The sequence below is a fragment of the Bombus pascuorum genome, chromosome 8, assembly GCF_905332965.1.
Source record: "Bombus pascuorum chromosome 8, iyBomPasc1.1, whole genome shotgun sequence".
Lineage (NCBI taxonomy): Eukaryota > Metazoa > Arthropoda > Insecta > Hymenoptera > Apidae > Bombus > Bombus pascuorum.
This window is the reverse complement of record NC_083495.1, coordinates 2,272,643-2,285,764: the sequence shown is the minus strand read 5'-3', so window position 1 is coordinate 2,285,764 and position 13,122 is coordinate 2,272,643. Positions and strand designations below refer to the sequence as shown.

At 44.0% G+C, this 13,122-nt stretch overlaps 2 protein-coding genes and 1 long non-coding RNA gene across 47 annotated transcripts in view; 2 read left to right on the top strand and 1 right to left on the bottom strand.

Moving 5' to 3' along the window:
* Positions 1-6,221, top strand: part of LOC132910034 (microtubule-actin cross-linking factor 1, isoforms 1/2/3/4) — a 52,163-nt gene extending 45,942 nt beyond the window's left edge. For 30 of the 45 annotated variants that reach the window (XM_060965435.1, XM_060965431.1, XM_060965425.1 and 27 more), the window contains 7 exons: positions 2,203-2,365; positions 2,462-2,599; positions 2,685-2,862; positions 3,340-3,402; positions 3,791-3,910; positions 4,351-4,410; positions 4,671-6,221. In XM_060965435.1, coding sequence (XP_060821418.1) covers positions 2,203-2,365; positions 2,462-2,599; positions 2,685-2,862; positions 3,340-3,402; positions 3,791-3,910; positions 4,351-4,410; positions 4,671-4,833 — 885 coding nt within the window. In that variant the 3' untranslated portion in view covers positions 4,834-6,221. Of the gene's footprint in view, positions 1-354; positions 462-1,547; positions 1,610-2,202; positions 2,366-2,461; positions 2,600-2,684; positions 2,863-3,339; positions 3,403-3,790; positions 3,911-4,350; positions 4,411-4,670 lie in introns of those variants that run through there. The other 15 variants (XM_060965437.1, XM_060965436.1, XM_060965430.1 and 12 more) reach the window with 10 other exon arrangements.
* Positions 6,222-6,341: 120 nt separating this feature from the next.
* LOC132910040 (formin-2-like) lies at positions 6,342-12,743 on the bottom strand. The gene is made up of 9 exons (XM_060965455.1): positions 11,949-12,743; positions 10,942-11,344; positions 9,727-9,896; positions 8,431-9,646; positions 8,235-8,356; positions 7,875-8,159; positions 7,254-7,791; positions 6,891-7,147; positions 6,342-6,827 (listed from the first exon to the last, which is right to left on the bottom strand). Exons 1-9 carry the CDS (start codon positions 12,435-12,437, stop codon positions 6,681-6,683), a joined length of 3,627 nt encoding a protein of 1,208 aa, XP_060821438.1. The 5' UTR covers positions 12,438-12,743; the 3' UTR covers positions 6,342-6,680.
* LOC132910076 (uncharacterized) overlaps positions 12,638-13,122 on the top strand; it is a 74,539-nt gene continuing 74,054 nt past the window's right edge. Inside the window, exons 1-2 of the long non-coding RNA XR_009658670.1 lie at positions 12,638-12,758; positions 12,853-12,920. This is a non-coding gene — a long non-coding RNA (uncharacterized LOC132910076). The remainder of the gene's footprint in view (positions 12,759-12,852; positions 12,921-13,122) is intronic.

Sequence of the window (13,122 nt, the reverse complement as noted above, 5' to 3'; positions counted from 1 at the left end):
TTTTTCTGACGATTCTTTTCTTCTCTATTTCTATCTCTGTCAGAATCTGTACGCTGAATCGTTAGAATCCAACGTTCGACGTCGGTTCCAGCGACGTACTCGACATCGCCGTAATCTCCACAATATTCCAGTGATCTGTTCACTTGACAGAGCGAATATGGAGCTTCTGATCGAGAAATATATCAAAGCTGTTATAAAATAGTGTTATATACATGCGAAAAAAACTTGGAAGAATTTATAAAAGATCGGTCGAAAGATCCAATATTCGTTCGATCGACGGACAAACGTGAGAAAACCGGTGCTTTCGCCACATTTACGACCGGTATATTCCTAAAATTTTCGTTTATGGTGTAGCGGAGGAGTTTATGAACCAGCTGACGCCGATTTTTGAGAGTTTGAGGCAAAAGGAGGACCTCCCGTGCTCGTATCCCCTCCACATGCACGCCCCCTCTTATCATTGGGTAAATAAGAAAACTCTGTCTACTCTTTTAATTTCTGCTGTCGATGGTGTGACACACATTGTATTATCCAATACAATTGATTAACCGTTTTATTTTATATTTTCTATCGAGTTCATCTCTTTTTCTGTTTCTTTCTCTTTGTTTCCTTTTTTATTTTTTTTTTTTTTTTTTGGGGTGATAGTGATTTGTCTTCCTCGAGTGCGCTTATCACGTTCCTCAGCATCGTGTGACGACCGATGGGAACGACTCGTTGTTCACGATTTCAACGCCCGACTATATCGTACCGATTTCGCTATCCCAATTCTTGATCTCTGTTTCTTGTGTTTTTCATTTATATATATATATAAATTATATATATATATATATATTATATTTTATTATATATTATATGTTATATATTATATATATATATTATATTTTATTATTATATATATATTATATACATATATTTTGTAATTTGCGCTGCTGCTACCGCTACCGCTGCTCTCAGCATTCCCGCAAGTATTGTCGTTCGATTCTCATGGTGATGCGCGCGTACATGAACACGACGAAACATCCCCCACGTCTCATGGCATCATCGTAGCTTTAACGAGAATCATCTATGCATGCGGTAGAAATGGTAGTTTAGCTCGACGATCGTACTTTTCATGGTTTTTAGGCCGATTCGCGGGACGATATTTCTAAAAGAGCCGGCGCATGTATCACATTAAACGCGTAAAACGAAATTTCGTTTCGAGTTCGCAGTAGCTCTCGGGGTTTTCTATATTGTCTTTCGTTTCCACGTTCGTTAGCCTAATTTGCCGTGTCTAATTTCTTAAATTGGATGCCTCTGAACGATCTCCCCTTCCTCGTAGGACGAACCGAGAATTCTTCCAGCTCGTCTTCAAAACGATTGGTATCCTCGATCTCTTTTATATTCGCCCGCTTAGAATTTGTTACTATTTTCTTCTGAATTGAATATCGAGGGTGCCGAACGTTGTAGGACGTGTAATGTTTTTCGCGAGACGCGATTCGCGGATACGGTGAACTACTGTATCGAATATGTGCATAACGATCTCCTGTATTGCTGTATTGGTGCGTGCATAGTGGCGTTGATCGGAGATACTTCGAACCATCATAAGCTACTCTATCTGTCCCAACTTCCTCTGGTAAGTTTGCATGGATCTTTTTTTTTTCCTTAGACGTAAAAAGTCGCTGTCTATCTCTCTCGAGCTACCACGGTGGTCTCTATCTTTTTCACTGGTCTTTTTGTTTTGTTTTTTTCTATACTTCTTCCTTCAATCGATCGATCGGTTTCTAGTTCGCATCGGTGGCATTGAATGGTTATATACGAACGACCGAGGAGCACCGCGGAAAGAAACAATCAGATTTCTTCGCGATATCGCTGATGCAAACGTCACGTGGCGGAAGGAAATTTGTAATTCTCTAAGTACAAAAAAGAAAAAAAAGGAAGAAAAAAGAAAGAGAAAAAAGAAAAAGTAATTTTTCTAATTAAAATATTTATTTTTTATCGTTTGAATTCGCTTCCTTCCGCCTTGTAATTCGACGTATATCGCTTCAACTAACAGCATCGGCGCGTCCCACTCGCGCGTCGACCGGTTCAAACAATTCTCGCTATTTGTCTATCTGTTTGTTTGCCTCTCTATTTCTACCGTGTACTCGCCTCCTCTGGTAGAACGCATCTTTCCGTTTGGTTTCCCGTCCGTGTTCACTTAATCGAGATGAGCTTTCTATCGCGTAGGTGAGGGAACGCAGCGCTCGCAGCGTTCCCATGGGACAATCGCGAGCATCGCGCTCATCGTTGAGCGCCGGAACGCCGGACAGCCTAAGCGACAACGAGAGCTCTTTCAAGCTTGGCTCCGCCAGAAAAACAAGTACACCCTACAGAAGCTCTATGACACCGGGTAAACAATTCTACCAAATGTTTTTATCCTAGGTTTTAAATTATTTTTTAGTCAATTTTTGGGAGAAAATTTATATTCATCGTTCGAAAACTGCAGGCGGTAGTCGACCATCCAGTAGGCCAACTTCGAGACCAACATCCAGACCAACCAGTAGACCCGGAAGTAGGCCCGCATCCAGGCAAGGAAGCAAACCACCGAGTCGCTATGGTTCCACACAGTCGTTAGATAGCACTGGTAGGTACTTATAAAAGATCAACAAGCTTCTCATTCGTTTTAATATTCGGAATATGTACTTTCTTCGTGTTTCTATTAATTTCAGATGATTCGACCAATGTGAGCCGCATTCCACGTAGAACGGCAGTGAGCACGACAGGGAATACTCCCACTTCTAGCAGACACAATAGCGTGTCAGGAAAGCGCTTATCGGTGAACGGTTCGAGTTCACGACCTCGAACGCCCACCGGCCTGGTTAGTCCTGCCAGTGGTGTTCCAGCGAGGTTTGTACCGACATCTTCTGTTTTCCCGTGTGTTCATCTGACAAAAAGATACAGAAATTTATCTGCGATCAACTAACTCGCATCTTGTCGAATCTAGATGATTTTGTCGCATCGTCAATTCTCGTGGTAGAGACATTAACGACGGTCGTATGTATCGTGACCTATTTCGCATCTCGTATTCCTATAATCTTGGAATGATATTGATCGACGTGTCGTGTGCAAGATACGGTGTTCGTTCTCCCGGCATTTTGTTCATTTTTCACCGTTTTGTTTTTCCTTTTTTGTTTCTTTTCCCTTTTTTCATCTGTTTCTCCTTTTCTTTTTTTATTATTCGTTTTCCGACAAACGAGATTTGCGAATAATTTAGAATTAGAGAAAGCAGAGACCACGATTTTAGAGCCATGCCTATTAACCATTCGATACTCACGTGTCAGTTAACGACGATTAACGTAAATTTAGTTAATAACATTTTTTTAGGTTTGGCACGATCCATAGAGCTTCGAGCATTCCAACCCTGACTGGTGTCGGCACACCGATCAGGTAAACTAAATTAACAATTATGGACTCGAGGTCAAAATTGGCGATTGGCTTTAGCTTCATTTGTCACACGTTATATACTACATACATAGCGCTATTAAGGTGGACTGTCTGAATCACGGTGCCTAGTATCATCTAACCGCTCTTCCAAGTTCATATCTCTATCGCGTAGGCAATGCTCGTAGTGGTGATGGAGGTGTTTTCTTTCCATTTATTTTTATTTTCTGTTGGATTATCTGTTATCTCGGTTTAATTACTCGTGCATTTGTTCGCGGCTTGTCAAAGGGAAGAAGGAAACGATTAAATTAGTCAAAAAAGCTAAAAGGGGAGCACGATAGGTATACCGCGTACGATAGTTGATTAACTGATTAATTGAATGGTGATGGTTTAGCCGTTCGAGGATCCCCGTATATGTGGGCACGGATATAAAATCCCCACAATCGACGACCAGCAATATTTCCACTCATTCTACGCAAAGCAACTACTCGACGGTTTCTACCGATTCTACCGGGTATGGCTGAACTCTTTCCTGCTCTTATTAACACCGTCACGTCTTTTCTGATTTTTTTTTTCTTTCTGCACTGGATGTCATTTGCATGCGCACTGGAGTATCTTTTTTGATTTGATACTTTTTTTAATGCTTTTACTTATTGTAGTATCGTTTCCATAGCAAGCGAGATTACCATAGTAAAGTAAGTAAATGCTTCTCGACGAACGCAATCGTTCAGCGAAAGGATCTGTATTTGACGATGAACGATCGCGCTGCTCAGGTGAAAATTACTTAACACCGATCACAAACGTGTAAATTTTATACGTTTGCCTTCGGTGTTTGCACAATTATCACAACGTTTGATTTGCAGCTTCGCCCTATTAACGGCTGTATTTCACCCTGCAGCACCGCTTAAGATCTACTTAATAATATGGTATCGTGTTTGTTTTCTAACACTATAGGAGCAGCTCGATGTGTACAAATTCAGCAACTAACACCTCGTCGGCCGTTAAGCGAGCTAGGTAATCATCGTTTCGGTCTGATTCGGTTTACACGTAATCTAGTTTGTCGCTTATATCATTATGATCACGCGGACCGTCCTTAAAGAACCCAGACGGACATAGCGGCAATATTTATACGCATTTATATTTAATACGCAGGCGATCGACCAATTTGCGTATTTTTTGTTCGCGTGATCGATCGATTTTAATCAACGAATCGATCGTGTTCAATCCGTAAATCGTGAGAATCTAATATAACACAAACTACTGATTCTCTATAGAACAAGGACACCGTCCAGTGGGTCGAGCACGCCACTGCCGCCTTCTTTGAAACTATCCAGGAAACCTTCTGGAGCATCGGATACGTCCGTATCGACCACACCGGCCACTAAACGAAAAGGCAAACCAACGCCGATCGACCAACGGGCGCCATTCCGATTGTAGTCAGCGGATATCATCGTAGTCACTGAAAGGCCAAACATTTCTGAAAAGCTGCGATCGTCGGCGATCGAAACGAGGACACGTCGACGCTTAGGATATTCTAATATATAGTAAGAATAGATTCGAATGCGCAAGGCCGTTACCCGAGAGAGTTGCTCGTGTCGTTGCTAGCTTTCGCTGCTTCGGATAATTAACGCCAATATTCTTCTCGGGGACGTCCGAATCGAGTGAAAGAGCTTAATATTATTGAAATATTTTGTAAAAAAGAAGAAAGAGAAACGAAATGCATAGAAGCATGAGGAGATGATAGAATGGACGCGGTTACAAAGCGATCCAAAGAAAAACAAAATTATTGCGGAAGTGGACGTCGGTTGTACGTAAAGAGAACGATACGTACGAGTTAGACGTAAGTTCCGCGACCGAGCGTACCAATTAACTCTTTCGTAATAAATTTTCTTTACCGCGAATAGCGATAACGATCATTATTAATGTAAATGTAATTTTACGTTATCCATAGGACTACGTTTTTACCGGTCGAGTAACACTGATGATTAACGTTTCATGTTTCGAGAAGTAAAAACCGTTGCCGCAATGTATGCGTATTCAAGAATCACAGAATTCGATGATACGTTGTACGTCAGGTCCCGCGTCGCTGACTTGATCGATTCGGTCGATCTTTTTCGTTGTTTCATTTTCTTTCGATCATCGTGTTTTTATTTCTTTTACAATCGTTTTCTCTCTGTCTCTCGTTTACTGATGGAGAAAGGGCCCTACGGAAAGAGCAACACGAAACCGAAAGGATATCAACAGGAAAATAGTAGGCGCGCTGTATATGTACATATTGCTCGATTCTCCGAGTCGGTGTCGCACCGGGAACCACTCCGCGAATAAGACAATTTCCTAAAAAAGAAAAGACACAAATTACGCTACACGCAACGATTGCCTTAGGTCTATCGCCGTAAACCGCTTCTGCGCGAATCGTACCTGCCTACCGAAGTGAACCGACGCACGGATGAACCGGACGGGCCCTTAGAAATGTCGGCCAAGCGAACAGAGAACGCGTTTAATATCAAAATCGTAGCCGCTTCGTCCAAGATGAAAGAGGAAAAAAGAAAAGATAAACGGCAAGTGCTCGTTTTATACCTATCGGGCTTTACAAACGATGTATCTATTTTGCGAAAGGCATTTCCGAGCGTTTTTCCCCTCTTTTTCTTCCCCCTTTTTTACGTTATAGAATGCGATAATTAACGCGCGAGATAGCACGATTCGTACGATGATGCGATTAATCTATTAACTATTCTTAAATGTTAATCTCTGTTTTCGCTTTACTTGAAGGTTCTGTATCGTCGCTACTAATTGCAGTGGAAAAAATATACGCAAACGCACACGCATTTGACACCAAAAAAAAAAAAAAAAAAAAAACTGATGAAACTGAGAAAATTAACACGAAAAACTTCCCTCGTATCCTCTCATCGAGAATCAAGTTGTTCAGAAGAAAAAAATCGAAGACTCATGTAAAAAGTATCGTTTATTAGAATTACTCCGATTTCTTCATTCGCGGAACAATCGTATTTATAAATTAGACGCAAACTTAACCAGTCTATATACAATATAACAAATTCATGCCAACGAATATATCTACAACAATAATCATTATTTCGTTTTAGTTTCGACGAAATTAGTACCGTAAAGAGTGGGACGGACCGAACGGAACGGACGATCGATCGATCCCATAAACTATCTTTATCAGTGACAACCAGACACTATCCTCGCACGAAGACGAGAATAGTTGTATTCGTTCGACTCGTTCTAACGCACCTATCAATGTATTATTGATATCGAATCCAGATTTACTTTCGTGAGAGCTTCTGAATCCGTGCTTTCAATCCCGTGGCGCTCAATTTCAATTTTTCCACCTTTGTTTTACTTCCGTATTTCTTTCTCATCTCTTCCATTCGTTCCTTTCTTATTCGTTGTTGCTCCTTTTTCCAGATATCCTACGAAATCCGTTATATAAGTATAAAGAAATTCGAGGGAATAAAATATGACAGATGATGTACCTTGAAGTCCTGACAGAAACCGAGCCAGAGGACGAAAAACGCGCTCGGGTCGGCCGCGTCTAGGTTCTTCGCACCTTTAGGAGTGTACTGGTAGAATTGCATCACAGCCTTGAATTTGCTCTTTGCGTCGAGCAAAGCTTCCTGCTCGTTTGTCAATTCTGCTCTTGCCACGCGGAAAAACGCATCCATCTTTTCTTTGAACGGTCCTGACGATTCAGGGTCCGCTTCAACGACGATTTCACATTTTTCGGTACATACTGCAAAAAAAAAAAAAAAAAAAAAGAGAGAAGAGTACAAAGATAGAAAAATTATAATTTCAGCGTAAAATTTAAAAAGAAAAGATGAACGTTTATAAATTTTCACCTTGAAGTTCCTTCTTTAATCTTTCTAACTCGGCCGAGATATTTTCAAAATTAATGTTCGATGCCGCCTCCATGTCTGCCGGTTCCGGAACCGGTAAGGGCAAAGGTTCTTCGAAGTTGTGATCCTTCTCTTGAGCTAGTCTCGCTCTAACAACATAGTGGAGTAACGTAATACCAGGTACGTTTGACTTCACGTCCCTCAACTTCCCTAGAATTTCCAGACCAAACCCGTCGGCTTGCCCTCGCGTCCTGTTTCCGCCATTCATGTAATTGCCGAGCGTGAGAATTAACGCCATCACTTTTTTCAGAGAAGTAGAATTCCGTAAAAAATCGCAGGTGCTTCGTAAATTTGTTAACTTCGATGCAACGAACGAGATCGCGTCTTGAAATTCCGCTTGAAACATTAGACACGCGATTCTCTCGGAGAAGTGATTTATACTGGACAATTTCTTGAGAAAAACCTCTGGTCGATCGAGAGGAACGTCCGTATTACTCTCCTCGAAAGCTTTTATCTCGTCCAATTCCTTCTGCGTTGGCCTCTAAGAGCGATTAAATCGAACAACGTTTATATTATATAAACGAAAATCTTAAACTATACGTTTTATAATTTTCGAATACCTACGATTTCGTATATCTGCTGCAACGCCTCAAGGTTAACCACACTAGTGTCCAAGTTGTAAACCGCGTTCTCAACCTCACAGAAGTCTACATGCAAGCTCTTCTCCAAAATGCCCACGGTCTTGGATCGTTTCGAGTCGAGAATCTTTGCTGGTTGTATCTTAGATGGTTTCGAAGCCTCGTCCGCTTTTTTGACCGGTTTTCTGGCGGTCACCTGACGAGAGAACAGGCCGGCGAACTCTTTCATATCCAGATTTTTCTCTTCCTCTAGTTCCGCCCACAGAGGAATCTATCGAGTAAATACAATTAATAACCTAGACTTAACAACTCTTTTTCCTCTTCTGCTCGTGTTACAACCAAATACCTGAACGGCCGACTCTGAAGCGTCGACGGAACCACGCTCCGTTGGTACTACAGGTACCAAAATCCTGGTCCAGTAGAGCGGTTTCATAGGAACCTCGGGACAGAGCGGCTCTTTTCTCATGCCTAAACGAGGAAAATCGTTCTAATCATCGCGAAATCGGCAACGTGTCTCGTAGACAAGTCCTGTCCTTACTCACACGCTCTGCTGGCTGGATTCCAACCTCCAACCGGAGGTGCGGGTAAAGGGCAAGGTCCTTGTGATGGTCCTTGGATTCCTGGCGGAGGCGGAGGTGGAGGAGGACCTCCGGGTACACCCATAGGTGGTGGTCGTGACACAGACGGTAGTCCACCGGGAATGCCTCCGATTGCAGGTGGTGGCGGAGGTGGCGGCACGCCCATCATAGGCGTGGGAGGAGGAGGCGGTGGCGGCGGTCCTCCGGACACTGTACCGATCGAGGGCACTGAGGGAGGCGGTGGGGGCGGAGGAGGAGGAATCGGAGGACCTGAGTCTAGTCGATTAATGGTTGACGCAGAGGATAAAGGTGGTGGCGGAGGTGGAGGTGGTGGAGGCGGCGGAGGTATCGAGTTAAACAGAGGTGTCTGAGGCGGTGGCGGAGGTGGTGGAGCTGGTATGGAACACGCCTGCCTTAAGATCGAGGGTGTAGGGGACGGAGGTGGTGGAGGAGGAGGAGGTGCAGGTGGTGCTGCTTGTATCTCACCTGTCATCGGTTGTAAGGTCGGATGCGGTAAGGGAGGAGGTGGTGGAGGCGGTGGAACTGTTGGTAATGAAGTAATGCTTCGTTGTGAGGTAAACGATTGCGTCGTGGTGGTGGAGGCGGGTAGCGGAGGTGGGGGTGGGATGGAGAAAGATGGTTGAGAAGCGGAGGCTGAACTGTTCTGAGAACGATAGTCTAAGAAGGGCGAGGGGGGTGGAGGAGGCGGTGGAGGCGGAGGAGGAGGTGCACTCGAATATGCAGGCGGAGAAGAGACTTGTGGCAGTGGGGAAGTTAGGGTCAACGATAATCGAGTAACACGGCCCGGTGTCGTGTCGTTTCCGGAAGCCTTCGCGTCCTTTGAACCACTTGCGGCTGATGTCGAGCAAGTGGTACTCGAAGACTGCTCTTGAGAAGTCGCATCCTGAACGATAGTCTTCTCCAACAATGAACCGAGCGTTCCAGAAGATCTCCCTTTGGATAAATCTTCGAAAATTGCTTCCGGGAAAGTTGTCGTAGGAGATGTCTGCGTGGATTTACCTTGAGTAGTTTTGTTTGCATGTTTCGCGAGTTCTCGAAGTTTTTCGAGCTCCCGTCTCAGCGACTCCTTCTCGGAATCTTGTTGGTCTTTCGCGGAAGCTTCTTGAGTCGTTAAACTGGCAGATATAGATTGCGTATCTTTGGATTGGGACTGATCTTCCTGAAACAAGTGGCACGATTGTTTATTTTGTTTTTAAGTACATGATCTTTGACATCCACTTGAACGAACAGACGTCTTACTGTAAGCTCCTTATTCCGCGTGACACCATCAAGCGTAAGTGATCCGATAATACCGTCCGATACAAGTCTGGAATATATTCCAGCCGCAAATTGTTTGACTTCGGCTTCCGTAAGTATCGACTTTAATTGATCCGGCAATGTCGAGATTAACGTTCCAATGATTCGTCGTTCTGAAAGATTAAAATATTTTTAAATACTTCCCTACTTCTCGTCGATTGCACGTTTTCTACCATGCAGTCTCACCCGATCATTCGTTTCAAAATCAAGCAAAACTCGAAGAAACGAGACAAACATCGAACCTGTGCAACTCTCACTGATCGAGTACGATTTAATGACAACTTCGTTTTTGGCCTTGACGCCGTTCCAGCCTTCGTCCGGCATTGGCGGCTGCTCTTATCTGCACGTGACTCTGGACTTTTCCGATTGTAGGCTCACATCATAACTGGATTTCCGCGAAAACTCAACAGCGATCCACAGCGTTCGCGTTGCCGTCGTCGTCTGTGCTCGTTTTCAGTAATTTGGAAAATGTCGCGCGATAAGTAAATGTTGGCCGCCTTGTTAACCTCTGACAGCGTCGAGATAATTGCCGATCATATATCTATACAGTTGGCCTATAATCGAAACATGCTTCTTTCCGTAAAAACGATCTTGAAGCCAGTAACTATTCGGAAGAAACGCCACCTCGATAGCTGCCCACGTCATATTGAATGAGTAACGATGAATTTTTTACAACGTCCCGACGAATTTCACTTTCAAAATGGGAACGTGATCGTCGCTCGATGTTAAAACGGGCTACATCGCGAAACACGAGCGCGACACGTGGCGAACTCACGCCTCCCTGATAAACTTTATCTTGTTTCTTATCAAAGCTTTATCGAAGCGGATACCTATTGCTCTCGGTTGTACATCGTTACCGGCGCTTCGCGAGTAAACAAGTTTCTCAATTGCCTCGTTTCCTGATTGAGAAATTAAAATGAAGTTACAAATCGTTTGAGAGTACGCGGTATCATTTTTTCAAGCAAGTAAACTATCGTAATTACGTAATTAAAACTACATTCTATCATTCTATCATCAAGCTGATAAAAAAACAATTTGTTAAACCGACATCAAAATGCCATTTTTAACGATCGAGCCATATACTTTGAAACATCCTGTAACTCATATTTAAATCTCGTATTGCGGTTACCAATAAGAGAAGATACGAGTTCTGCTCACCGAAAAGCGGGGACATAGAAGACGGTTCGACCTCGTGACTCTTCAAAACAAACGCCAATGACGTCGATGCTGCTTCCTCTTTGGCGCCATTTGTGGCGCCGGCTAATTCTTCAGGATCGGTGAACACGCTGTCGCTCGAAGATTCTTGGCTAGGTGGCATCGAAATCTCGGTCACAACCATGCACTGATTGGCCAACCGCCATGAGTCTGTGACCAGAAGCGTAGGATCTTGCTTTTGAATCTGATTTGTTGCTGGCATCAATGGCGTTTCCGATGAATCTTCTTTGGTATTCGTGTCTGTTAACTCCACTCGTTCTGTCGCTCTTTGAAATCCATCTTCTTTATTGTGTTTTTCTCGTGCGTATGACTTCTTCCCCGAAAGCTCTGGTACAACTGGGCTGACCTATTTGAAATAACGAATCAAGAAATTTCAAGTTATTTCGATATTAAGGTACTTGAAGAATTGATTTTGAATCCTGTGCCGTTTTATTTTGTCCGATAAGATATATATATTTTTTTTTCCCCTTTCATTAGGAGCATATGTGCAAAAAAAATAGTAAATTTTTCCGAAATGGTGAAAGCAAGTGGTTAGAATCGTGAAGGAGTAAGTCGAAAATGGGCAGATTTTGTCGATTAACTTTTACACAAGGAATCACATTCTTTCATAAATCATAGAATCAACGTATATGGTATTTAAATTGCTTTAAATGCGGCGCCAGCATTGCAGTTAGCCTCAACTTACAAAAACGTCTGAACGTACCAGTGTGTGACTTTCAACCAATTTCACACACACACACCCGGTAGATTACCATAAACTTCCAATCGACCCGTAGCAATTCCAATTAGTCCAAACTCCAGGAATCAATTATTCGACCGCTTAGCAGGGGCGGAGTTTTGTATACCATCATCCCCTTTTCTCATCGAAAAACACAGAAAGCCGACATACCACTTCGAAATAAAACATGATTGAACCTGGAACTCCATTCAAATCATTCCCTATAACTGACCTTTCTCTCGGTAGATCCAGGTGGTTTCGGAGCCTGCCTCTTGTGAAGCGGTCGCTTTTCCACGCCACGTCTCTGATATACTTCCGTCTTTCTAGCAGGTGTTTCATCTGAGTCACCCGTTTCTCCATCATCCCCGGTGTCGGTCGCGTCGTCGAGACCATCCGCTACGGATCCTGGCGTGCTCGCAGTTCCATCCGCAGCCCCTTTGCCTTTCTTTCCTCTCTTTCTAGCCTCGCTTTGCAGATTGCCCATGGCAGAATCGCGCGGCGACGCTTCCCTTGCCGCGAGACTGTTCGGCCCACGGCAGGAGGAGGCGGTGGCTCGTTTGACGTCTGATGCAGCGGTTGCGGCTGCAACGGTGGTGAATGCAGCCCCGACGTCCCCGGCATAGAATGCTCGGAACGTGTTAATACAGAAACGGACGACGTCGCGCAGATTTTGGCTGGTGTGCTGTGACGCGGCTGCGCCCTCGTACATCCTCTCCTTCATCCAAACTTCGGTCGATACCACCAGTCCTCTGCTTTTTCCGCGACAGTCGCCGGTGTCTTCTAGCGCGGACACGCGTTTACGCGTGCCGTTACACTCTGTTCCTTGCGACTGCGGCGTTGCGACTGCCGAGAAGATTCTTTCGGTCGGTGGTTTTTGGGAAAGATGCCAAAATCAGGCTCGCCTACGGGAAACATTGTCGTAATGTCGTAGTGTTCGATTGACAGGGACCCGGGAAAGAGATAAGGGATTCGCGGTTTTATTCCCGGCGTGTGAATTCGACGATTCGATGGTCCATCTGTCGTTTAATGCGTGTGAACGATGGTATGTATGGTTGCGAAATAAGTCACCGATCTGACTTCGAAAGTAACCTTCGATCGTTCTCTGTTGTTGTTGCTGTTGCTGCTGACACAAATAGATAAGCCGCTTCGAGGAAATGAATATTGGAGTCATGAATATGGAAAGGCGTTTTAATTACGAGGGGAGGTATGTCACGTCGAATGTTTTAGTTTCCTCTTACCTGACCGGAAAGAACTATCCGATCGATCCAGGATCATGGACGAGACGGTGCAAATGCAGACAGCGTCCCGTAAATGAATATCGCGAGGAAAACGCGTAGTGTTTACGTATCCAATGGTTCGAGCGGCGCCACGCTGTCTCTGTCGAACCACGATCGTTGGATTTGCGG